Genomic DNA, 27,058 nt, shown 5'->3' with positions numbered 1-27,058 from the left:
TGAATAAGCAATTCTGTGCTTAGCCAGACACTGAGTGGGTCCTTGGGTGAGCTCAAGGCAAGCAAGGTCAAACTGGGCCTCCAAAGGGCAGTTGGATGCCAGGCAGAGCAAATTGGCTGCTAGCCTGGTAGAGCTGACAGGCTCCATGATACTTGCTGCGCCCCCTACCCCCATCCCAGTCCCTTACAGACCGTGCTGGTACCTCCAGTCCAGGCCTGTTAGCCTTTCCCAGAATGCCCTTCACTCCCCTCCCCCATCCTCACAATAGGTATCTCCTTCTTTGGGCACAGTCTTCCTCCAGTGGTCTAGAAAGGCTTCTCAGGCTTCCTGACCTCACAGTCGCCCAGATAGCAATACCTGAGCTCAAGTGCATCCTCCCACAGGTACATGCTGTGATCTTGAGTTGTCACTCATCTGGGAACTCGGCTCTTTCTTGGCCATGAGGCGCAGCTGGCTGGTGGCTGGATTACTGGAAGCCACATCTCTGCACAGGAGTGTGTGGGTGGGATCCACAGCTTGAGGATGTATTGTTTTAGGAAGGACACCTCTGGGGGTGGTAAGTGGGAGTGGTGAGTGATGATAATAATTTGCTAGACCATATAGGGGCTAAGAGCTGCTGAAGGAGCAATCAGCATCACACCCCCATCTCCTGAGGAGCACCACCACCCACATGTGTTGACGGACAACCCTGCATCACATACCCTTTAGCTGGGGCCCGGGCTGTGACTTTACACTCCTCAACATGTCTCCTTTTGTTTCTTAGTTCACAAGTCCCTAGCACCACCCTTATCCCGTTTGTTCCGCATAGCAACCCTGTGCTTTGTGAGGCTCAGAGAAGTAGTGTATCTCGAATAAGGTCACACAGCCACAAGTGGCAGAAGAGTCCCTTTGGCCATGAACTGTCTGATGCTTCCCTTTGCTTGTGTTATTATAAATAGCAGTGGCTCCCACTTCCTTTGTCCTGGATTTTCCACTGTCCTCTGCTCTTCCCTGGGGTAGGCCCCTCCTCACCACCCTGTGGAATCCCAAGTCCTTTGTAGCAGTCCATCTGTTGCCATGGCACCAGATTATGATGTCGCAGACCCTGGATGACTATGTATCACTCCTGCAGTGTGGAGTACAGAGACTCACAGAGGTGGGCATTGTGCAAGGGGCAGACTGGCACAGAGGGACATAAATCCCTGGAAACGGAGAACCATAGCCTGGAGCCCAGCTGGGGAATTGCCCTGGGAACCAAAGCCAAGGCCAGGAGAGTAGGGTCTGGCATGGCCTTCAGTGATGGCCCTGACCGACTGCTTGGCCTCTTCTGTGGCAGGGCTAGCCTGGTTATGCTGGAGGGATGCAAGGATGCTGTGCTTATTCACTGACCTCTTTTGCCTTTTGTTCAGAGGCAGTGCTAACAATACAGCCACCTCCCTACCGACCTAGAGACAGAAGGGACTTGCTCTCAGTCACCTAGTGAAGAGGTGGCCATGCCAGGACTCACCTTAAGCTCCTGTGCCAGACCCTTCTATGTGACTTTAGAGTTCTACCTTCAAAGGTGGTTCAGTCTTGTCTCAACCCTGAGAGTGATCATGCTGCCTCAGTTTCTCCAGGGTAGCACATTACCCAAGCACAGATCACCATAGGCCAGGTTTCTGCTATACACTTTTGGGCACATGACAAGGGTATATATACCTTTGAAGCAAGACCTCTGTGCTTGGCAGTTGCCTTGCAACAAGGTCCCCAAGGTTTGGGGTTGGGCATCTGTCTCAGGAGTCTTTGCTCTTCACCTGCCAATACTCCGCTGGCTGCAAGCCTTAGTGGAAAGGGACTTACTGACCTTTGGCAGCTGCCACACAGACCCCTGAAGTTCTCCTCCTCCCTCCTACCCACTCTCCTCTTTGAACCTCAGTTTCTTCTGTAAAAGGGATTAATAGCAGCCTCCAGGACAGCTATGAGGTGTTCGAGGATTTGGGATGAAAGGTACAAGGCTAGACCTTGGTAAAAATGATCAAACTGCCAAGATACTGAAACAGTCTGCTCCTCAGTCTGCCGTGACTGGTCATCCCTGAAGTTGTCATTTTTAACATTTGGCTGCTATGGTGTCCATGCCCTGTGTCTGCCACAATGTGACATACAAGGAGAGACCAAGCTTTCCCCTACACTCCCAGAATACCCATGAAGAAAGGGTCCTGGGATGGTATCTGGCTGTCCTATACCCAGTGACAGAGTCCCTGCATCACCTCATGAAAAGCCGTCTCACTCCTTGGTAGGTTTGTTCCCTTGTTTGAGCTCCTTGGACTGGCTTTCCTGTTCTCTGTATTCTCAGGGAAGAGGCTTATTGAATAGTGGGGTCTCTCACAGGCTCCTCAACTATTTGGGGGGCTTTTCTGACACATGGGCTACCGTTTGGGGATTGTGCTGCTTGGAAGAGCAGGTTTTTGACTTGACAGGTTCAGATCTGCTCCCACCTAAGATGTGACCACTTTTGCCTGGGACCTTGCCTATGTCAAGTGAGGAATTATCAGGCTGTTTATCCTAGGGTTTCCTGAGTACAACATTCAGCAGAGACTGAGAGAACTGGAAAAATTAAAAAGAGGCAGCTATCTTAGGAAGACATGAAAACTCCTCAGAATATAGATGAACTGTAAGGATGCCATGGAAGAGCAACGCATACATGGGGTGGAGTCAAAGAAGCCAGTTGGGTCCCCTACCAGGCAGCTGGAGGGCTATAAGACAGAAAAATCAAAATCAAAACCAAAACAAATCCTTAGGCCATGAAATGTACTTCCCAAGGGGAAAGAGCCCTGGATGTGTAAGAGCAGAGAGGCCAGACATGGGCTTGGTGTCTTCCTGGGGTCTGCCCTGGGTCCTTTGTGGAATCTGATATGGTACCTGTTGTGGAGGGACAGGAGAAAAGCAAGCCACACCAGACCACAGAATCAGTGATGACTTACAGCAGAGGGCATCAGATTTAAGGGCACAGGCCAAAACCAGCCTGTTGCTGGTCTTTGAAAACAAACTTATACAGAAACACAGCCCATATGTGCAGGACAGAGCCTATGCAGCCTAAAGCCCTAAATATCTACCATCTGCACCAAGTTTACCAGGCTATCGAGAACCATTTAGAAGATTAGGGCAACTCACAGGAGGTCCCCGACAAAGACTGGAGGTGATGGGAAGGCTTCGTGGAGAAAGAACCATCCAAGCGTCTAGTGGAAAAGCAGTATTTAGAGACGGTTTTCAGATGACAGCCTGAGCAGTGTTATGGTATTATTAGTATGTAGGGACCAAGAATAATCAGGGCAGGGTCAATTGGGAAGTTTGAGAGGGAAGAAAAAGGGGGAGACTTTTCAGCCCCTAGAGAGGGGCAGTATCCAGATGACCCTAACATCATATTTAGTCCTACTGTCTGTCATTCAGGGAGAGGACTCCCAGGGCCCAGGCTCCCTAAGGACACTATCCCTGCCAGTTCTAAGATCTCTGGACCTGTGATTACCTACTATGCCCAAAAGGTTATGTGTTGGGGGGCTGGAGAGATGGCTCAGCAGCTAAGAGCACTGGCTATTCTTCCAGAGGACCCAAGTTCAATTCCCAGCAACTACATGGCAGCTCACAACTGTCTGTAACTCCAGTTCCAGGGGACTCAACACCCTTAACACAGACATACATGCAGGCAAAACACCAATGCACATAAAATAAAGTAAAATTTAAAAAAAAAGAAAAAGATTGTGTCTTCCTTCCCAATGAAGAAACCAAAGGCAGAGAAGGGAAAGTATCTTACTTTGGGAGTACATGGCAAAGGAGAACAACCAAGACACAGACTCAGGCAGAGTGCACCTTTCCTGACACCACTCCTGGACCCTCAATCCAAGCCTGGGTAGAGCGAACAGAAGCTGAATGCAGGTGATGTTGAGAAGCCCCTGACTCTTTGAGGCCCTGGAGGGTGCAAGGAGCCAAAGGCTGAGTCCTCACGCCTCTGCTCCACGCTTGCCAGTGGCAGGCAGCCAAGCTCATCGGCAGGTTCCCTGTTGGGACAGCTGCCTTGTTCTGCCCTTATTTGAAGATATGGTCAGTGCTGGGCACCAGGACAACACAGAGAAATTATTAAACCTTGGGACATGACCTTCTTCTCCACTCTGACCCCTAAACTGTTTCTCTCAGAACTAGGCACACAGGGCAGCAAGACAGTTTGCGGCTGGACTTGGTATTCACAAGTCCTACTTGGCTCCTACTGTGCCATGAGATCTTAGCTTACATGGGCACACAGCACCCCATTTCGTTCCCTTCTAATTACTGTCCAGACAAACAGCCAAAGCTGTACTGACAGCAAGCACCTGCCATGTGCCAGGGCCCAATGGCATGTCCTCATACATTAACTTCTTGTTATTCTTCAGCCCTTTGTATTCTCCCAGTTTTATAGTCAAGAAGAGGGAATTCAGAGGTTAGTAATGTCCTCAAAGTCACACAGATGGCAGGAGGCCCAGCAGGTTTCTGAAACCCCGATGAAGGACAGGAGTCTTCCTGCAGAGTTCTAGGGCGGGGCCCATGTGGGTGTCACGACCAGTAAGTACTCTGACTTGGGTACAACTTCAAGAACAAAATTCCTTGTTCATCTTGCCACAAAATCATCGTCTACTTTTAGGGTGCAAGATTATGAGCTCCCTGGTGCTTTTCCAAGGGGCCTGGTTGTACGGCAGGATAGGCAGGTGAAGAGACTGAGAACTGCCTGAAGGGAGAAGTTGAGAGGTGGTGTGGTGGGAAGTGGTGGTGCCAGCCTTGCTGAACTTGAGCTTCCTACTTACAGACCCTGGGGAAGGTTTGGGCGGCACACTTTTGAGGCTGAGCACAAGCTAGCTACCTGTTTTCTGTCTGACTGTGTCTTAGAGACACATTCTGTGCTCAACAGACCCTTATGCTCTTTCTTATCTTTGTCCCATAGCCAAGAGGACCTGCGCAGACAGCGACTTCACCTGTGATAATGGCCACTGCATCCCGGAGCGCTGGAAGTGTGATGGCGAGGAGGAGTGTCCTGATGGATCTGATGAATCTAAAGCCACTTGTTGTGAGTCTTGCCCTGAACCTCAGTTTCCTCATCAGCATTTTTGTGTTGGCAAGTTGTCAGGCTCATGTGAGACCGTCAGGGTGCTCTGTGCCAGGACCTCTGGGGAGTGGGAGGCCCCGGTAAGCAGTCGAGTGTTTAGTTGCTCGTCTGTCACCTGTTTCCAGGCTTTCTTCTCAGCTCCCTTGTAGGCTTGACTCTGTTACTGCAGCACCAGGAGCTAGAATCAGCTTCCAGATACTGCTCAGAAGTAGCCATGGCTCATCTTCCAGGCCCCCTTCTCTCATTCTTGAGGATCTTAATTGTAATTCCAGTGGCACTGATGGCAGCTGGTGCTTGTTAATCATTTACAGTGTGCCACACCTCGCTAAGCTCTTTGTATGCAGTCATTCCTTTCATCTTCAGAGCAGCCTCTAGAGGCAGGTATTACCACTTTCTGAATTTTCAAAAGGGGCACACAGAAACTCAGAGAGTTGGAGCGATTTGTCCATGGCCACCCAGTCAGGACTTCAAGGGCCCAGCTCCTTCCTCTGTCTTGGGTGAGCTGAGTACAGGAGGTCTGGCCTTCATGGCTAGCTGGATGGTGACAGGAGGAACCAGGGGTGAGATCCATTGCTGGTGCTCCAGGACTGCCTTCCACACTCAGAGCTTTCTCTCGCCATGATTTCTTTTCTAGGCACTAATCCTCAAAGCAAACTTAGACCTGGCAGGTCATTCCATGACATTTGTTAAATTAAAAAGGAGATGAGAAGGGGGAGGGGTAGGACCCAGCGGTCCAGAGGCAGAGCTTCAGCAGCGTGAGCCTGAGACAAAAGGCTGGGGGGGAAGCACGTGGAGAATGGTGGGACTAAAGCGGGGATCCAGAAGGCCCTCTCTGGGGCTAACATTTGCCCCAGAGGTAAAGGCAGGGACAATGGAGGCCAGAGTCCCATCTAAGGCTGCCGCTGATGATAACTGGGTTTCCTTGTCTCCTAGCAACAGAGCTACCAGTTTCCAAGACAGAAAGAGAAAGGAGAGCAAGAGAGACCCCCCACCCCAGACAAAGGGCCCCTCATTTCCTAGGCAGCTGCCAAGCCCTCCCCAGTTGTACTGCAGGCCCCATCCTTTCCTTACCACACCAAATGCCACTCCATGCTGTCCTGGAAGCGTGCGGCCAGAGAGAAGCCCAGTGCTTTCTCCTGCCCTTCCAAAACAACAAAGCCCCGCCACACTTGCCTGTGACTGCCATCCTCATGCCAGCCTAGAGAGAGGGTGGTGAGTCCCCCACAGAGACAGAAACTGAGACTGGACCAGGTTTGGCCAGTTGGCTATGGCTGCTCAGCTGAGAAGGAACAGAGTCACGTGCCTCTTAGGGAGTTTCTAGGGATGGTTTACAGCTTCCTACCTAATAGGCAGTCAGCTCTGCCTGGACCCTGGGCATGGATAGGAGCTTGGTGGATATTATTGGGGAGCAGGGCTATCTTGCTCCCCTTCTCTCCACATCTCTATTTTGTGCTTCCTCTTTGCCCTGTTGGGGCCTGCTCACCTATCCCACTCTCCTGGACCCCCTCCCTTCCTGCTCGTGCGTCCTGCCTCCAGCCTCCCTCTTGCCACCCCTCTCTGCCATCCTGTCCATTATCTCCCTGTCTTTCTTCCTCAAAATGCCAATGCTCACTGCCTTTCTACCTCATGGTCTGTGCTGGACCCACACTCCCCACTCCTCCAGACTCCGAGGTCCCCTTATATGGAACAGGTGAGCAGCTAGAGGCCTCAAGAATTTGATAGACTTGCCTCACAGACACACAGTGTGTTTGTGGCAAGTGCCTCTCCTGTGACAAAAGACAGGCTTCTCAAGCTTTCTGAAAATCATGGGAGCAGCAGCCAAGGAAGCACCCAGGATTGAAGAGGCCTAACTCCCTGTGGATTATCCCAAGCTATTGCTGTGAGGGCCGTTTCTGCCCCCACCCCCATTCCCTGCCCAATATGGGTCCCAATTTAGAATCCCATAGATTTCCCCATTTTAAAATTCCTAAATTCTTAGTAATTCAAAACCCACTTTCTTCCCTTGTCCAGTGGGGTGCAAAGTCTGGGATCCCTGAACCATTGCATTGGTCAAAAGCAATGGTCACAGGGTCTGTGCCTAGGGAGGGCTGCCTGGAAGAGTCAGCCAGAGAGGACCTTGAAGGCCAGGCAGAATTTGGAGCAGCAGGACTGGTAGCAGGCTTACTCACAGCTTCCCAACCGAATGAAAACCCAACAGCCAACCCGCTGTCCATTTAATTGGTGTTTCCATAGCAACCTCCATAGCCTACCAGGTTTCTGGGACTATGCCAGCTCCCAGGATAGAGCTTACTCTTTACCCCTAAACAGAAAGATTATAGATAGAAGAATATAGTAGGTTTGGGATCTGATTCCTTTGCCTTGAAACCTCATATAAATTACCTAGTCTTCCTGAGCCTTAGTTTCTCCTAAAACAGCACGATGGTATTTACCTTATAATGGGTATGCTACTCTACTGAGAAAATACAAATATTGGAGTAAGTGCCAGTGTTATTATTGCTCTTAGACCTCAAAATCTCTGCCCCCGATGTTAGTTTATCAGGACACTAGATCATACTATTAAAATATTATAAAGAGGGAGGGTTGTATATGTGAGAAGCAGAGGGACCTGGATGGGTACTCATCAAATACAGCCAGAGTCACAATGGGAAAGCCCAGAACATTTGCCTAATGAAAGTATCATTTGGGCTCTAATTATAGCTTACTTGATTGGGGACGTCTCTGACCCACCTTCAGGCATCTGCTGGGAGGGGCGCAGGCAAGGCAAGGAGAGGAGAGAGTGGTTCCAGGGAAACGATCTGGGTGCTACATACTGCGTGTGGATTTTTCCCCTTGCATCTTAGCAGCTAGAAGGGGACCTCACCACTCACTTCTGCTCGCCTGCTCCTTAAGGTCAAGAAGTACAGGCCTAGAGATCTGAGCTCACCCATTTTGCCTGATGCTGTGTGATGGAGCCTAGTGTAACCCTGCTCCTTCAGGATGTCAGGGTGCAAAGGTGTGATTCCTAAGGCAGGGGCCCAGCCAAGTGACACTGGTGCTTATTATGGCCCAAGTCTCCAGTCCCCTTGCAGCAAAGCAGGCAATCCTCATTTGTCCCTAAAACTCAAGTCTCTAAAACTACAGACCAGTGAGTAGCCACTAGGTACAAACATTTTCCTTGTTTTTTGAGTATTAACTTATGAGTTGGCAAAAGTACCTGTGGATTTGGATTTCTGGGACAGGATTCTCAGGAAATTAATAAATGCCTTCAGTCACTTCAGGGTAGAGTTTCAAGCCCTGTCACCAGTGGTGTGAGGGGGCAGTGCAGGGAGGGTTTTGCTTCTGCCTGAAACACTTGAATAGCAGGCCAAAGGTGTCCCTGGGGAGCATCTGTCCCAGAGGGAAAGGCTGTAGTAGGATAGAGACCATATCATGATGAGGCATATGAGCTCCTGGGCATTCCCCAGGGGTGATAACAGCCTCCCCAGCAGTCATTTACATTTTCATTGCACGAGATGGAACAAGAGCAATTGTGTCCTGAGACGCAGTGTATTCCAGGTTTTTGAGTATAGGGATTTCCACACCACCTCATGCAAACCACTGACCAACCCCATTTTCAGCAGAGGAGACCCAGGGAGCACAGAAGTTAAATGCCTTGCCTGTGGACTTTAGTGTTAGGTCTATCGACTCTAAATCCCAGGATCCTTGACCTGTACCAACCTGCCTGGAGGTCCTGGCTTCAAGGATCCTGGAAGTAGACATCAGATGGCCAGGTTGCTCAGCCTACCTGAGCAAAGGCGAGCTGAGCACCTCACTGACCTCTCCAGCCATGAGGGAAAGTAGCAGTCTCTGCACGTGCAGTGGCTCCACAGCGTGGACCTGGGATGGAGGTCCAGTTCAGCTCCCTCCACAAGGCTCGAAGCCAACAACTGACACTCTCCAGGCTCTCCTCTCTGCCTGGGAGATGCACAGCAGCACTTCCTGCAGCTACAAAGCGGAGAGGCCTGACTGGAACCTGGAGTCTCAGCTTTGGGGAAGAGCTATACCACAGGAGAGGCACAGGCAGTGAGGTTGTAGGAGAGACAGGTATTGGATGCACCTACCTCTCTCTGAACCCTGAAATACCACTCCAAGAGATGCTTGTCAACTGGTTCTCCTTGGCCTCTTTTGTCCTGGCATTCCAAGAGCCATGACTCTTTAGGGGTGAAGGGACGGGTAGTAGGCACTGCTGGGTCCTTGAGAGTCTGTAATTAGAACTGTCTATTTAGGGACACAGCAAATGCCTTATTAATTATAAAGAAAGGAAGCAGACAGATTATTTAATCATTGTCCTTGTTGGAAGGTTATGCTGTTAACTGTATAAATATTCATTAAAAGTTCAATCGGCTGCCTGCTGCACTGGGGGGCTGCAGGACCAGGCCTCCAGAGGTGGCGTATCTGACCAAAGGCTGTTTCAGTCACATAGGCTTTGGGAAAGAGAGTTTGGGGCTGGTTCTCAGCCATGCATGGTTTGATGGGAGGATGGGACTTTTGTCAGAGGAACCCAGACTCTGCCTTTAATGTGCTGTGCATGTTTGGGTGAGTTACTTGATGTCTCTGAACCTTAGGACTGCTGCCCTGATCAGTCTAGGATACACTACTGCCACAGTCCCTTTGAGAATGGTGCTCCTGGAATCTGTACTCATGGCCTCCTTGCCTGTCAGGGTTAGGGTGAGGGTGACGATGAGCATCTTAACTGGTTCTGGATAACTGCCACAGACAGGATTAGGTATGTTGTAAATAACAGAAATCGAGTACATACAGTTCTATTACATACTCAGGACACCAACAGACTGGTATCTGGTGAGGTCCATTCCTCACAGATGCTGCCTTCTTACTCAGACCTTCAGAATAGAGAGGGCATGGAGTCTATCGAGCATTTATATTATATTATATATAATTATCATTGTGTGTGTGTTCATGAACATGATACTGTGTTCCCTATGAACATTTTCATACAAGTACATTTTGTGTTAAGCATATTCTCCTTCCCTTCCCTCTCCCGCTAGCTCCTTTGTTCCTCTAGATAATTTTGCTTCTATGTCATATTTACACACTTTTTCTTTTTTGGTTTTTCCAGACAGGGTCTCTCTGTGTAGCTTTTGAGGCTGTCCTGGAACTAGCTCTTTTAGACCAGGCTGGTCTTGAACTCACAGAGATCCGCCTTCCTCTGCCTCCCAAGTGCTGGAATTAAAGGCATGTGCCACCACTGCCTAGCTCATGACCTTGTTCTCTATGGCTGAAAGAAATCCCATTGTGTATATAAACCACGTTTTGTTTGTATCCATTCTCCGGCTTCTTTTATAAGGTGAGGGCGCTGCTCTTATGACTTAATTTTATCCTGTGGGGACCTTGAGTTACGCACCTGTCCCAGCCCATTTTTCTGGTCTCAGCCCACTTTTATTCATCTCGGTGGCGCCTCATTCCAGCCACAGAAATGAGAGGAAACAGATCAGAGATCAGAGTGAGACATGTCTTACCATTCCTCTGCGCTTACTAAATGGTTCCCAGTCTCTGGTATCAGACACAGCTGCCCACCTCTTCATGTCATTCTCGTGTGTGTGTGTGTGTGTGTGTGTGTGTGTGTGTGTGTGTGTGTGTGTGTGTGTGTGACTGGAACTTGGGGCTTACCATCATGTCTGGTACCCAGCAGTGCTCAATGCTATCCAGTGAATGGTTAAACAAGCCTCAGTCTCATCCATTATGTGTGGATAATGATAATGGGAAACATGCAGTGAGCCTAGGATGAGTGTTCTTCTAAACGTTTTATAGACATTAATGTGGTCATTACAACAGTCTTATGCAGCAGTGTCAACACTTTTTAGTATTTTAGACCAAGGCCATGTGGCCAGTGAATAACTGAGCTATGATTCAAATCCAAGCAGCCAGCCTTCAGAGCCCACATTCTCACTTTCCATGCTGGAGTCCAAACATAATCCTTACCCTGCTGGGTTATTATAAAGATTGAATGGAAATGTCTAGCACTGTGCCTGGCACAATCTAGAGACCTGAGGCTGGGACTCCTGCACAGTGTAAAAGGCAGCAGGGAGCCAACCAAAAAGGTCGAAGATGCATCTGCCTCAGCTGTCATGTGGAGTAGGGGAAGCTCAGAGTAAGAGCTGCCCCCGGTCCTGAATAGGGTTCTCATTCTTCCAAACTGAGAATCAACCCTGGGGCTCTAGGCCCCTGATTGAGTCAGCCTCTGATTGCGGCTACAGTAATTATAGCTGTGCAGTCCCGCTGGGCCCTGTGCGTGGAGGCTGTTCTCAGCGGTGGGCTCAGCACCATATTACAGAGACTTAAGATTGTTGCTGCGGGGGTTTTTGTGAGCCCTCCAAACCCACAGGTTCAAATCATAGAGTTACAGATCTGGAAGGTAAACTGAGGTCCAGCTAGGCATATGTCACCCAAAGGCACACAGCAAGGGTGTGGCAGCTCCATATTGTGAGATCTTAAAGGAAAAATGTGTAGGGGCCCTTGGATCAAAAATGATTTGAAGCTAGGTGGTAGTGGTGCACGCCTTTAACCCCAGCACTCAGGAGGCAGAGGCAGGTGGATCTCTGAGTTTGAGGCCAGCCTGGTCTACAAAGTGAGTTCTAGGACAGCCAGGGCCGTTACACAGAGAAACCCTGTCTTGAAAAGAAAAAAAAAAAAAAAAAAAAAAGGAAAAAAAAAAGACTTGGATGTCTTTGATAAGACCATGAGAGAGTGGCAGGCAGGGCAGTGTGAGGTGGGGGTCAGATTTAGGACTTAGCCTTTAGAGAAGATTGGCTCCCAGTGAAGAGACATGGAACATGAGGGCCCTGGTGGACTGCTAGGGACTTATGCCAAGTAGCAGGATTGGTTGGTGCTATATACTGCGTTACCCTCAGCTAAGTCCCAAATATCTGGATATCTGTCTCTGCAGACAGAGAAGAGTGTCCTGCTGAGAAGTTAAGCTGTGGACCCACCAGCCAGAAGTGTGTGCCTGCTTCATGGCGCTGCGATGGAGAGAAGGACTGTGAGGGTGGAGCGGACGAGGCCGGCTGTCCTACCTGTGAGTCCAGGACCAGAATCCCATTGTCTGCCAAGCAGTCAGGCACCCTCAGGAGTGGTGACCTCTTCTTGAAAGGGGCCTATTTCTCTGTGGGGCCTGGTAGGTGGGAAGGGAAGAATAATGATGAGAACATTAGAAACGGCTGGGCTCTTAGGAGACATTTTCTTCTTTCATCCTCATGACCACCTCATTAATAGCCATTATTGTCCCCATTTCATGGGTGAGGAAACTGAGGCTCAGACAAGGGAGGAAACGTGCCCAAGGCTGAGAGATGAACTGAGATTCAAATTCAGGTCTAACACACAGCTTTTTACCATGTCTGACATCTGCTCATCCATTCTACAAGTCTACCAATCTCCAAGCAAGACTGGGGAACCAAAGCCTGGGCTGTGTGAAAGTGGTATTTTGTGTCTGGGCACTGGCAGCACTGGGAGTGGGGTATGTGCCGACAGTTTCCTAGGGTTAGAGGATGGCTGTTGCTGAAATCTCAGACTGGGGCACGTATCACACACACAGAAGACATTCCCATCAGCCTCAGCAGGGACAGATGGAAGTGGTCACTGGGACAGTTCCACATGGCTGAACTTCAAACACAGGATTATCTCCTTCTCAGAGAGCAGGCCAGCAAGGTTTGGGCCAGGGGTTGTGAGTAGGGGTCATGGTCTGGCTCATTTCACTTCTCTGGGTACCTGCTATGTGCCAGGTCTGGAGTAAGGTTCCGAAGGGCATGATAAGCTGATCATATAATGTTCTCCTGGGGACTATAGACTGACCATGCTACTAGACTATGACACTGAGCTGAAATTCAGGAGGGTCTATGCCAGGCACTGCCCACCACTGCCTCTCAAAGCATCTCCCCACCCCCACCCAGTCTCTCCTAGCCATCCTTCTTGGTCCAGGAGCAAGGCCATCTCCTCCTAAGGCTTCTGAGATTCCAGATGTGGAAGGTAGATGGGTCTGAAGCAGGAAATGTATGGATAGGGGCAAGGGTCCTGGCTAGTGTCTGCATAGCAAAGCCCCAGTGACGGCACTGGCTTCAACTGTGATAGTTTTGTGAGAACTCATCCACCCATGCCAGTCCCCCTTTCTTCTCACCATCCCCAACCTCAGGCAAACGATTCTTCCAGTATAAAGCTGTCATCCATTATTGCTGGAGGAGGGGGGTACCCGACTAGGGCATGTTGGGACAGGGACATCTACTGTTAATTATAGGAACCAAAGGTGTGAGAAAGGCTTCTTGGGCTCCTGTGGCCTGGGCAGAGAAGGAACCTTCCCTTCTCCAGTACTATGAGACCCTTGCATTTGTGACTGTAGGGAGTAGGGTCCCTGGGCCTTGGTAGTGGGATCTTGTTACTGTCAGCTTCAGAATCTTGTAGAAAATCCAGCGTTATGAGCACTTCGTGTCAGGACTCTCAGCAGACAGAATCTTCTCTCCCTGGGTTTGCAAAGCTGTGTCTAGACAGGCAGGAAGGTGTCAGCAGGAGCATCTTGGGGGATGTGGCACCAGAGAGCACAAGCTTTTCCCTCTGATACCCCCACATCCCAAAAACCCAGAAGGGGGAAAATGCAGCTGTCGTGAACTTGGTAGAGCTGTCAGAAGAACATGACAAAGTCTGTCTACACTGTAACACTGAAGACATCACTTTATTTTATGTTCAGTAAAAACGAAAATTGGCATCTTGTCACCAGAAAATAGAAAAATGAACTGTGGGCGCCACCATATGGAGAGATATGGGGCTGCCACTGTGATGTTGTTGGTGGTCATAGCCACAGCATTCCTGACCCCTGAGGCCAATGTCTGAAGACTTGAGAGAGGGGAGGAGGCGAGGGAGTGGGTGCCTTGAAAACAGCAGACGCTCCAAACAGAGAGAAAACGAACAAACAATAGGAAAACTGAGAGGGTTGGTCAGAGTAGGAAGGAAATACCCCAAACCTGAGTTCTGGTTCTTTTGTTATCATGTGATGCTGAGCAAGGTGCTCCCCTCTCTGGGCCTCAGTTTTCTTATCTTTAAACTAGCACCTGGGCAGGCTGGTCTCTAAAGCCTTTCCTGCCAGCTCCAGACTCGCCTACTAGACAGGGCCAGGACCTGGTCTTTAATGACTTCATCCACACCCACACCCTGCAGGGGGCTCTGAAGAAGGACACGGAACCCAGACGTGTGGGGTGGCTGTGAGAGGCACATAGGTAGGCTGGGCCAGAAGGAGGTTTCCTAAGCAGGGAGACAAGAAGCATGGGTTGGATGAAGGTGGAATTGGGACCTGTGCAGGGGAAGAACTCTGACTGAGAACTATAAGCGATGGTGGGCAGCAGTGGGCTCCCAGAAGATAGAGCAACTTGAACAAAATCTTGCAGGGGGAACTGTGTGCCCTGGGCCTAGCAAATCATCAGGGTGGCCATAGCTGGGGTATGGTCAGGAGTGAGGGTGGGGATCCGGGTAGTAGATGCCAGATAGGAGACTTAACAGTCTCTGCAAGCTGTATATACAGCCATGCCACAGTGAACAAACCCTTGCCCTCTCATCTGTGTCAGCCATGTTACAGATGATTTCCTCTCCTTCAAGACAAGAGGGCCCCACCTGGCTGCTGGCTACAGGGCAGAAATTCTGTGTACTTGGTGAAGTTCAGGAAGGGCAACTGTGGTTCAAGGTCAGTTAGCATGACTGAGGCCCCTGCTTGGAAGTGGCAGTCTCTCATACCATGCTCCCGTTCAAGTCTCCAGCAGAACCTATTCCAGCCTATAGGTGAAGGTCAGAATACCCTGTAGCCCTGTAGCAGGAGCTGGGCTGGGTCATGGGGGATGAGATCTGGCCGGCCGACCGGCTCTCTGTCCTGCGCAGTGTGCGCCCCGCATGAGTTCCAGTGCAGCAACCACTCCTGCCTGGCCTCTGTGTTCGTGTGTGATGGCGACGATGACTGCGGCGATGGCAGTGACGAACGCGGCTGCTCAGACCCGGCCTGCCCGCCCCGCGAGTTCCGCTGTGGAGGAGGTGGCACCTGCATCCCTGAGCGCTGGGTCTGCGATGGCCAGTTTGACTGCGAGGACCGCTCGGATGAGACAGCCGAGCTTTGCGGGCGAGTGGGCCAGGAGACCATGGCCACGCCAGCAGCCTGTGTACCCACCACCCAGTTCACCTGCCGCAGCGGCGAGTGCATACACCTAGGCTGGCGCTGCGATGGCGACCGTGACTGCAAGGACAAGTCTGATGAGGCCGACTGCTGTAAGCCCCCTCGATGCACCCAGTCCCACCCAGAGCCTGCTGATATGGCCCTCCTACCGGGAGTAAATACCCTGCTTTAACAGAAACTTAACACTGGGAGAATGAAGTGACTTGCGGGAGGTCACATGGCTGCTAAGGCGTGGAGCTCAGATCTGACCCCAGAAGCCAGGCACCTGTGTTTCTGCTGTGTGGCCATTCCATCACACCTGTTGCTGCCCTTCCCTGTTACAGGGAGTCTGACACTGTTCCTCCCTGCCCAGAGACCTCTGTCCTAGGAGTACCACATGCTGAGCCTGTCAGATTCTGCTGACTGTCCCAGCTGTGTTGGGTCCCTTCCAGGACTTTGGCAGATCCCTGCTGCCCTCTCTTACAGGCACAATTCACACTGTGATATTTTCATCTGTACATTTCTCATCTCTCTGCACCTGAGCTTCTGGAAAAGGGCTCTTAGGCTCCAGGCTCCCCACCAATACCCAGCACAGTGCCAGGTTCAGGAAAGGTCAACTGAGTGAACCAAATCACTAAGTCATAAAGACCAGGACTCAATGGAAAACCACACGTCTGTGCTGAGGTGGTGGACAAGGAAACTGGAATGCCGTGTGACCTTTGGCAAGACCTTCCCCCTTTCTGAGCTTCAGTCTCCCCGTGTGTACACTGGAGATGCTTTAGCTGGGTGTCCTCTAAGGCCTCCTAAGCGCGGTCACTGTTCCATTCTTTCTAGGGGTGGATGTGGCGTGAGGTTGTGGGGAAAGCCTTCCTAGCACCACACTGGTCCTGACCTCCTCTTGCCCTGTTTCAGCAGCACCAGGACCCTGCAGTGAGAATGACTTCCAGTGTGGGGATGGGACTTGTGTCCTTGCAATCAAACGCTGCAACCAGGAACACGACTGCCCAGATGGGAGTGATGAAGCTGGCTGCCTGCAGGGTGCGTGTGCTCAAGGCAAGGGTTGGCATCCTCTTGAGGATGGAGCCTCAGCCTGAGGATAGGCCCTGTTACCTCCCTGGCCTGGAGGGAGCAGAGTTGTGGAAGTTCTTCCCTTGACCTCTGATAAGTATTTACCCCTTCAGCATTACTTACTTGCCCATGACCACTGGAATTCCTTCCCATGGGCTTCTGAGGCACAAGAACTGGACTTTTTTTAAAAAAAAGATTTATTTATTTATAATGTATGAGTGCTCCATCTGCATGTACACCTTTATGCCAGAAGAGGGCATCAGATCTGACTATAGATGGTTGTGAGCCACCATGTGGTTGCTGGGAATTGAACTCAGAGCAACCAGTGCCCTTAACCTCTGAGCCATCTCTCCAGCCCAAGAATGGACTTTTAATTAAGGACTTTGTAAAGGCTGAAAAAGGGCTAAGGGGGCATGAAAGCACACCATGGGGAATCTAGCTTCCCCACTCTTTGTCCACACCCAAGAGTTTCCTTACTCGTTTTCAGACTGAGCAGAAACTGAATCCTGTCCTCTAAGAGTCCCTCTCATTCTCAGGTGGCTCTACTGGTCACCACCTGCCCTACTGGAATAGAGGCCCTACTTACTAGTCATAGGGAGAATTAATTAGAGAGGTCAACGAGGCAGTGTAGGGCAAACAGTCCCCTTGAGAGATGGTCAGCCCAGACTCAGACTCTATAGAACTGCTGTAAAGTCTTTCCCAGGACTCCAATACTCCCAGAACAGACAAAGACCCCCTCCCTGCATGACTGAATGAGGATCTCTCTGTCCTGTAAGGAGAGCTCCTATAGGCCCTGGTTCCACTGTCTGTCCTAAGGTCACCTAAGAGATCTGTGAGGGCTGGCCCTTGAACTCTGTTCATTTTCTGTGGGCCTTGGTTGGCCTTGCCCAGCCTTGCCCTTCCCACCCACTGTCTCACAGGGACTGTCCACTCTCTTGTCTGGCCCGACAGAGTCAACCTGTGAGGGTCCCCGCAGATTTCAGTGTAAGAGTGGCGAGTGCGTGGACGGCGGGAAAGTGTGTGATGATCAGAGGGACTGCCGGGACTGGTCGGATGAGCCTCAGAAAGAGTGTGGTATGCTACCTGTCTACACCTAACAGCTGAACTACTGTTCTCACCATGCTCCCTCCTGGCATCCAGGCTAGAGGCCCTCAATACCTGTTCTGACCCTCTAGACCAAATGCTATCCTGTAGCCTCAACATTGGGCCACTTGCCACTGGGATCTCATGTTCTATATTGCCGCAAAGCTCCGGGAGCCTTTCTTTTGAAGTCTAGATGCCTCATTTCTGCCATATACAAACTATACAAACTGACTGTGTGCCCTCTGCAAGTTTCTCTCTACCTCTGTGCCTCTGCCCTGCTGTTCTAGCCATGGCCTTGGCCCTTGAGTTCTTTCAGTCCCTAGCAGGACACCTTGCAGAGTCAAAGGTTGGAAGAAGCTGGAGAGCTAGTTAGAAGTATATCCCATGCAGTATCACTCCTTGTGATGGATGGGGTAGGGTACTCCCAGCAGCAGGCAGTATCACCATTCTAAACCCTGAGAAGCTGGAACTTGTGGGAGAGCTCAGACTTACAGTCTAAACTAGAGAGAAGTAGGGTGAGCCAGCTATTCAGTGACTAGCAAGAGCGAAGGCTCTGATATGGAGGTGGAGGAGGAGCCCAGGGTGTGAGCAGAAGAGTTTGTGAGTCATCTCTGCTTGTCTCAGGACAGAATTTCAAAGAAATGGACAAAGGAGCCCCCAGAAAACAGTCTAGGTTGGCCCCTCCTCGTCCTCTCCCCTGGAAGACTGCCCAACATCTTCCCTATTGGATACTCAGAGGAGCATCATGCCCCCAGAGCTCCCTAGAATCAGCATCTTTGCTCTCCTTCTGAAGATGTAAAATGAAACCAGGAAGAGTAGCTAAGCAAAGCTCTCTGAGCCTCCACCTGGGCTTGTAGGAGACCAACACTCTACAGCCCTCAGGCCTTGCCTGGAAAAGATCCAGAAGGGACTCATGAAAAGCAGGATAGAGAAGCAGGAGCAGCTGAACCTAGCTTCCCCACACTCAGATCTGCAGTTATCCAGGGACTACTAACCTACCAAACTCTCTTCTGCATGACATGCTAAAATGTACTCGTTTGTGTCTGTGTGTTCTTTTTGTCTGTGCTGGTAAAGAGACCAGAGTCTGTACCACATCTCTGAATTACTGCATTCATGCATCTCTGCTTGCATTTCCATGTCTGTGGAGCCTGCAGACCTGTCTATGCCTCTGCAATAAGCTAGTATGGGTATGTGTGTGTATGCATGAAGGTGTGTGCATGCAAGTGTGTAATGTGCTGGGGAAAGGGACATCAAATGCTATTCAGGCCCCTAGACCACTCTACCCTCTTCCTTCCTCTCCCAGCTCTACCTACAGGCTACACAGAATTAGAGCAGAACTGAGACTCTTCAGGCCTTCTAAAGAAGGTGGTCAGGGATAAACTAATTGGGACCTCTTAGTTTTCTCCTTTCTCAACCTATGCTGGCCTTGGGTATTCTATACCTTTTTTTTTTTTTTAAATCAAAAGTCACCGTTATTTTGAGCTCTTTTTGAGCAGCATCACCCTATACATACCACTTGGCTAAATGTCCAGTAAACAGAACTGTGGAGTTCCTACTACCTACACAGCGAGAGGAAGGAAGTGGGTGATGCATGAATGCGGCAGTGAGTGAACGAGAGAACAAATGAATGGATGGTGCTCATGGAATAATAAAATCCAAGACAGGTGACAACGGGTGGGAACGGCAGAATGACTCCCAGTAGTAGTCTCAGCAACTACTCCGAAGCTACCATGGCTCAAACCACCTCCAGAAGTCTGGGGCTTCCCAGGGATGAGCCTGACAGAGCCACTGCCAGTCCCCCAAAGTCATGGGCTTGCTGTGGTCTTGTTCTTTCAGTTGCACCAACATTCCAGAGAAACAGGAGGAGGCCCAGGGGTAATGGGGACATTCCCTAGCATGGCTCCGGCTGGAGGTGGGGACACGCACAGCTGTGCATGGCCTGGATGGGCAGCTCAAGCCAGCTGTATGCATGGCCACAGCTGGCTCCACTCAGCTCTGCTTTGCTTGGCTGGAGTTACGGTGCATGAGCCTGGTGGGCAGAAGGGTGGTGTGGTACTTTCCCCTGGCTTGTGGAATTAACTTTCTGTGATTCTGAGCTCAGGAGATGCTGTGAGAACTTGGTAAGCCTTGGTTCTGGCCTCCCCTAGAACCCTCCAGAAGGTGGTGAGGGAGTGGAGAATGAGGGAACCAGATCCAGATGACCTCTTGACATCCATTCACTCTTTGCAACATTTAGTAACACTGGTCTAGGCTTGTGGCAAGGTAGATGAATGGGACAGGTCAAAGAGGAGTTGAAAAAGCTCCATTGTATAAATCCTGGTAGGAGAGAATCCGGACTCAGCCACAAGCACATGTAAAAGAAAGTCTAGCCTAAGACTCAGCTGTACAAGTAAGGGCATTCTGCATTATTTGACTCCTTCCGATTTGCAAACTAACTCTGGGCCTTGCCTTGAGAAAGTATGCAAATGGTAGGAGACCAGAAGTCAGCACTTGACAGAGCTCTGAGGGAGCCCCTGCAGGATGGCCAATCCCACAGAACAGACCTGGGAGGGGAAGAAAGTTACAGGAGGCAGATCCTGTGAGGAAGAGATTTCTAAGGCAGCCCCATTCCAAAGTGGCATCACCTGCCTTGGAGCGCAGTGGGCTCCTGGAAGCTGAGAATTAATGTGCAGAGGCATTCAGAAAACATTCTTGGGGGTATCTCAAGGTGGCCATTGGACATGCAAGCTTAAGCTTAGAGGTCAGAAGGAAAAAGGAACTTTTTTTTTTTTTATGTGTTTGTGAAAGAACTCAGAGCTCCAGGAAAGGCCTTGTTGCCTCTAGTCTGGTAGTGAATGGAGCTCATGGCCGTGTTCTCCTTGTTCCACTGACCATGTCTTGCCTAAGAGACTTGCCCTCTGACCCTCCTCCTTCCCAGTCACCTGGCTAATGAGATAAAGGTTCAGTGCAGCTTCCTGTTTTCCTGGTTCTGTGGGAGTATGCTGCCCCAAGGCTTTGCTTTGCTCTGGGCCACTTTCCTGCCAGTCAGAGGAGTTCAGCAGCCTGTGTCCCTCCGCAGGGCTGAACGAGTGTCTGCACAATAATGGCGGCTGTTCCCATATCTGCACTGACCTCAAGATTGGCTTTGAGTGCACATGTCCAGCAGGCTTCCAGCTCTTGGACCAGAAGACCTGTGGCGGTGAGCCCTTCCCCCATCTGCCCAAGCAGATAGAGATCCTACTGCCAGTTCTGAAGTCTGGTCTTTCCCACAGACATTGATGAATGCCAGGACCCAGATGCCTGCAGCCAAATCTGTGTGAATTACAAGGGCTACTTTAAGTGTGAGTGCCACCCTGGCTATGAGATGGATTCACAGACCAAGAACTGCAAAGCTGTAGGTACGGACTTCCTAAGGAAGAGGGGACAACTCTGCAGGGTCTGTGAAGCACCAGATTTGCATGTATGTGAGGAGCAGTTACACACACACACACACACACACACACACACAGCAGGTCTGCTGCACACAGTGCTCAAAATACCAGTGAATATCACATGCATGATGCACTGTACAATAACACCCACAGGCATAGTTAGAGCCACACTCTAACCATTTGCACAGCACAAGGTATGGGCACAATTGTGGACCACACAGCCAGTGTAGGCAGCTCACATAAAGAACACGACCAGTGTAGTTCTATATATTGATCCATTCAGTCAACTGAAGTAATTATTTAATTCTTTATATTAAATGCAATAACATTGCTATAGGCACTAGAGGTTCAGTCAGCAAAAGACACAGATATCTTTGCTAATAATTAAGACATAAATAAAATATAGTAAAGGTTATGGAGAAATAAAGGAGGAAATGGTGGAAAAGTCTGGGAGAGTGGTGGGTTATGTATGGTTTTAAACAATAGTTAGCGAAGCCCTCACTAAATAAAGAAAAAGGACATTTGAGTGAGGACTTAAAGGAGGCGAAAGGATGCAGGAATGGCATTCCAGGCTGAAGGGAGAGAAAGTGCAAAAGCCCAAGGAGAAAGGGGTATGATTGGATGTTGAGGGAACATCCAGGAAGCTGGTGTAGCCGGAACAAGACTAGTGAAAGGTGATGTCAGAGGTGACCCAGGGCAACCCCCAACGCATTCCAGACTGTTGTAAAGACTAACTTGATTTCTCCTGCTCTGAGAGAAGCCTCAAAGGGTTCTGTGTGGAAGGGAAATGTAACATTTAAGCTCCTCCTGGCTTCATTGCTGAGAGCAGACTGCAGAGGGCCAGAGAAAAGCCACATATTACTGCAGTACTCCAGGAGAAAGGCTTGGAGCACGATGGTTGCTGTGGGAATATTGAGAAGTGAACAGATGTGTGTATATTTTGAAGGCCAACCAACTGGATTTGCTTATAAATTGAATGTGGGATGCTAGAGAAGAATAAGCCACAGATTCCAGGGACAAACAACTTAAAAAAAAAAAAAGAGTTGCTATTTTAGTACATGAGAAAGATGGTGAAGAGGCAGGTTTGGGAGGAATTGTAGACTGTGTTGGGCATGTTGAGTATAAAGAAACTGCAGCTCTCCACATGAAGGTATTAAACAGTTCAGTAAAAGTCTGGAGTTTCACACGAATACTTGATAGAACTATAGATTCCATAATCTATAACACAGTAGCTACAGTACTTGACATGAAACCTATAAATCCTAAAATATAATACCCACACCATACATTATGTAACATACATTCATACATGCACATATGACCCATCTTGTCTTCTATATGGGGACATGACTAATCATAAACACACAGGTCCCTATTGCTAATACAGTTCTCATTAAAATTCACAAGATGCCCTCTAACCCAGCTTGTCATTTCAGAGCGGTAAAGTCATGGCTGTTATTGAGGTGGGTTAAGTTCTGGTTTGTTGGTGACAGAGCAGGCCTAGAACCTAGAACCTCATATTTCCTGTACCACTTTGAGCCCCATTTTCCCTGCTGTTTGTATCACTACTTCCCTCTTACGCCTCTGCCTTGAAATAGTTTCCATCACTACACAAAGTATATTTGTGTGTACACTGTACATCCTCAGTTCCTACTGGGCCCATCCTGTCCCTATTAGCCTGACATAAATGCACAGAAACAGGGACCAGAGGGCTCACAAAAATATGTACCGGAAAACATGGGAACTGTGCTTAGAATTGCCTGATACATCTCAAAACAACCTGGGGGTGGGGGCAGTTCAAGGTCCTTAAAGACCTCTGGGACAGTGACCTTCCAGATGGAAGTCAAAAATATCTAGGTCCCACATGATCTTCTAAATCAAACTCCAGAGTCTAAAAATAGGTTTGATAGCTACATGGCCAGTTGTATGTTCTGTCCAGTGTATGTATGTGATCTTGTTAGATGCCACATATATATGCCTCTCTGTAGATGGTTCAACAAACTGAACCCAGCCCACTGGGCTGTCTTTCCAGGACCTTTATTTACTCAGATGGGCTATTCGTGCAGATGGCAGGTGGTGCCCCAAGCAGAAATAGTAGTGATTGCTGCAAAGAAACATGCTGTGGGACAGGGGAAAGACTTGAAAAGGGCCTGGGGCAGTGAAGCTTGGCTGGGGAAAAGCAGAATGGCAGGTAGTTTAGCTGGAATCCAGGATGGGAGAAAGGCTGATGAGCTAGAGAGGCATCAGGGTTATTCTGCAAAAGGCCTCAGTACAGGCATGAGAATACAGGAAGTCATGGACTTGAGAATTTGTATCTAACAGAGAATGGAGCTTCTACTGTGTGTTGGTACCCATTATTTCATCTGCCCTTCTAGCCTGTGAAGTAGGACCACCATCCATACTTCATAGGAAAATGAGGCCTCACCCAGCAAACTAGTGGCAGCAACTTGTTCTCTATGGACTCCCCGCTCCCTCCACTGACACTGCTTCCTTGCATGGCAGCTGGCAAGAGCCCATCCCTAATCTTCACCAACCGACACGAGGTACGAAGAATAGACCTGGTGAAGAGGGACTACTCGCGTCTCATCCCCATGCTCAAAAATGTTGTGTCACTGGATGTAGAAGTAGCTACCAATCGGATATACTGGTGTGACCTTTCCTACCGCAAAATCTATAGGTAAGTGGCATGTACCCTGCAGCCAGCCATGAGAGGCTTGAGGGAGGGGCTGTTTACAGAGCAGAGGAAGCATGGCCTCTGCCTCTTTGGACAAAGTTGGGCTTGAGAAGGGATGCAGAATCACAGTGGCAATAGACGTACCAGGACTTTGTCAACCTGGACCAGCTGAGAGCTGTAGTGGGAAAACCGCCTGGAGTCCACATCCTAGACTGTGTCTGACCCCTGCTGGCCTAACAGTGAAGTACAGGACAAAGGGAAAAGAAAAGGGTTATCTCCATGGAGAACTACAAATCAGGCTACATATCTGTTCTCTGGACCCTGAGGACTCAAGATGACTAAGATCTGATCTCTGCCTGGAGGACCCCACATATAACTAGTGGGACACCTTTTTTCAGTCATGAGATGAAGGCAGAAAGGAGCTTCTCTGACCCAATCTGGTGGTTAGGAAACCTCCTGGATGGTAGTACCCCAGTCGACACTAGGATACTCTGATCATTGACTGTGAGTTAAGCAGTGAACTTTAGCACTTGGGAAACTCCTTGAACACTTGAAAAAGTTCTCTCTTAGGTCTGTTTCAGGTGCCATATGTGGCTTCCTTAGACAGTCAGTATCCTTTTTTGCCTTTGAGATCCACTTGGCAGGACTGCTGATAATCAAGCATTGGATGGACCCTGAGTTACTGTGGAAAGAAAGACTGGATAGGTGGGTGGGTGGGTATGCAAGAAGACAGAAGCAGACTGCCAATTGTGATGTAGATTCCTGCCTCCCACAACGCACACAAGCATACTGAGTTCATGACTTACATACACAGAAGCAACTAGAGCCTGTCCAACAAATGTAACTGAGAAGCAGGATTTGATGAGACTGGGCATGGGGTTGAATGAGGCATTGCCTAGACTAACTCACAGGTTAATTTGGAGAGTCTCAGGACCCAGGCTAAGGGTTTTTATGCTGCTCTTTTATTTGGGACACATAGGAGATCAGAGGTTGGGGGTTGGGCAGTCTATGGTTGAGGGACAGGAATGGGGATGAGCAGTTTGCAACACATTAAGTAAAGGTGCTCATGGGCTGTCTAAGAGTGCTTTTCAGTCAGGACCTTAAGAGAATGCCAGGACTGCAGAGCCGAAATTCTGGATGGCAGTGGACAGTATGAAAGTAATAACATGGAGAAAGCATGGTGAGGGGTGAAGGAGGCAACAGCATTTGGGAAGCAAAGTTCTGCTACTGGTGCCCCCTGTTGTGTTTGTGTAGTCAGTTCTCTCTGCACTGCACAGCCTCCTGCAGACATAACCTCCCCCTCATCCCTTTTCCTTCCTTCATTGCCTTCCTTTCAAACCCATCCATCCCACAGGTGTCACAGAGATCTAACATTCCCAGCTATGTTCTTGGACTCATTCAGTTACCTGTCTCACTCTTGCCCCAAGTAAAATCCAGTTCTTTAGCAGTGCACTCAGAGCTAACAGGATATGGTTCTTGCCTGCACTTACTTCCAGTTTTACACCCCATAAGCAGCCTACTGCAGCAAGCACTGCATCATTCCAGAACATGCTTGCTTCCTCACTTGTATATACTGGTCTCTTTATATGTATGGCTTCATCTTTTGTGCCCCTGGTGATCTAGTCCTTCAGGACTCAACCGCAAGGCTTCTCCCACTCTGCAGGACGATGCAGTCTCCATTTCCCTGCTGCCGTAGCTTCCACACTGCATTTTATCTGCCTGCAAGCTTCTTCCCCCATTAATTGAGCTCCACCAGGCCAGAAACTAGCTGATTCAGCCTGTGTCCCTAACCTGGTGGCTCAAGGAATGTGTTGAGTGGAGATTAGTCAAGTTCCTCTAAAACCCACTGCCATGGCACAGACAGAAGACAAAAGGGGAGGGTTGCAGAGGCAGCTCCCCATGGGCCCGTGGGTGGAGCATCTGCCCATGGCCAGCCCTGCTTTCTCCTAAGCGCCCACATGGACAAGGCCAGTATCCCGGACGAGCAGGTGGTCCTCATTGATGAGCAGCTGCATTCTCCAGAGGGCCTGGCGGTGGACTGGGTCCATAAGCACATCTACTGGACAGACTCAGGCAATAAGACCATCTCAGTAGCCACAGTTGATGGCCGCCGCCGATGTACTCTCTTCAGCCGTGAACTCAGTGAACCCCGAGCCATAGCTGTTGACCCCCTGCGAGGGTAAGTATCTCCATTCAAACTTTCCATTTCACCTGCATAGATGTTCCCATGTGTCTGGTAGAAGAGCTGTCAAGGGTTCGAGAAGCCTGTAGGCCAGTCAGACACAGGGAAGGAAGCCCAAACAGTCCTCATCCTATTTGTCTCCAGCCAAGGTATGGGGCATTAGTCACCAGAGATCTCCCCTGGACTCTTGGCTCACTCACTGTATCACTGAAATGGCACATCTTGGAGCACTACGGGACCAGAGAGTCCTGGAAGTAACTTCCAGGGTAGAGGCCCTTCAGGCTTCTGTAAGTGGGTATCTGGCTGCTGCTCAACCTTTTTCAGGGACAGAGCACTCATGACTTTTCATGGAGACTATTTCATTGTGGGATACCTTCCTACGCATTACACAGTGGAGTTTTTCCTCATGATCTCGTCTGTTCCCCTCAAGCTCTCCCCAGTGGGAGTTACATAAACCATGCATTCAGTACAGCCAGTAACATTTGACAACTAAGATGGCTGGCGCTGATCTGCTCCTAGCTACTCACCTCTCCCCACCCTTGTTGCTCAATGTGTGGGTCCCTTATTACCTAGGCTGCTTTATTCTGGCGACACCTGGATCGGGGCTTAGGAATCCTGAACAAAACAATACCTTCTTCCTCCCCCAGTAGAACTGTTCCTTCCTCCTTATCCTTAATTGTTAAGAAGAGATAAGAAAACCCTCTTAAATTGAGGTCAGCTATTGAAAGCAACCTCATGAAATCATGAATCAGAAACAGTGGGCTGCTACGATCTCTAGTAGAAATGAAGGTCTAGGAGCAGGGAGCTGAGTTAGGATGGTTGTCTTCTTCTCTTTAAGTCAGGAGAGGTTTGCAAGGACCCTTCTCACACAGATGTTCTAGGGCTGGACTCACAGGCTATTCAGCTGAGACTGGGTAGATTGGGGGTAAGCTGAGCTTCCCCAAGGCTCTCATGAGAAAGTTAAAAAAAGTGCCTGCTAATTATAAGATTTGATAGTTCCAAAAGCTTTCAGAAGTTTCCCCATTAAATATAATCCCCAACTATCCAGTGGATTACCAAGCCTTTGTGACTCAGACCATCCCAATTGTCTCAAACAAGAAGCTAAATTTGGGCTCTTCTATCTTTCAGGTTCATGTACTGGTCTGACTGGGGGTTCCAGGCAAAGATCGAGAAATCTGGGCTCAATGGTGCAGACCGGCAAACACTGGTTTCAGACAATATTGAATGGCCCAATGGAATCACCCTGGGTGAGCCCTGCCTATTTACTTGAGTTGGGAGCCTGCACTAGAACTGATCTCGACAATTGTTAGGAGTCTCATGGGTCTTATTTCAATGCCCCCTGATGGTGGCCAAGTGTCTTTGTTCCCTCAGTGTGAGGCCTGGGAATGTGGGGAGAGAA

The 27,058-nt window shown here is 49.6% G+C and overlaps 1 protein-coding gene across 13 annotated transcripts in view; it reads left to right on the top strand.

The window, feature by feature from the left end:
* Lrp8 (LDL receptor related protein 8) overlaps nt 1-27,058 on the top strand; it is a 71,461-nt gene that overhangs the window by 26,843 nt on the left and 17,560 nt on the right. For 2 of the 13 annotated variants that reach the window (XM_027402389.2, XM_027402399.2), the window contains exons 3-13: nt 4,925-5,047; nt 12,009-12,137; nt 14,975-15,355; nt 16,158-16,280; nt 17,262-17,384; nt 19,230-19,268; nt 20,452-20,571; nt 20,645-20,770; nt 23,306-23,480; nt 25,429-25,656; nt 26,788-26,906. In XM_027402389.2, coding sequence (XP_027258190.1) covers nt 4,925-5,047; nt 12,009-12,137; nt 14,975-15,355; nt 16,158-16,280; nt 17,262-17,384; nt 19,230-19,268; nt 20,452-20,571; nt 20,645-20,770; nt 23,306-23,480; nt 25,429-25,656; nt 26,788-26,906 — 1,686 coding nt within the window. Of the gene's footprint in view, nt 1-4,924; nt 5,048-12,008; nt 12,138-14,974; nt 15,356-16,154; nt 16,281-17,261; nt 17,385-19,229; nt 19,269-20,451; nt 20,572-20,644; nt 20,771-23,305; nt 23,481-25,428; nt 25,657-26,787; nt 26,907-27,058 lie in introns of all 13 variants that reach the window. The other 11 variants (XM_027402388.2, XM_027402394.2, XM_027402398.2 and 8 more) reach the window with 9 other exon arrangements.

This window comes from Cricetulus griseus, chromosome 2 (genome assembly GCF_003668045.3).
Source record: "Cricetulus griseus strain 17A/GY chromosome 2, alternate assembly CriGri-PICRH-1.0, whole genome shotgun sequence".
NCBI classification, from domain to species: Eukaryota; Metazoa; Chordata; class Mammalia; order Rodentia; family Cricetidae; genus Cricetulus; species Cricetulus griseus.
The sequence above is the reverse complement of the archived record's forward strand: the minus strand, read 5'-3'. Positions and strand labels throughout refer to the sequence as shown.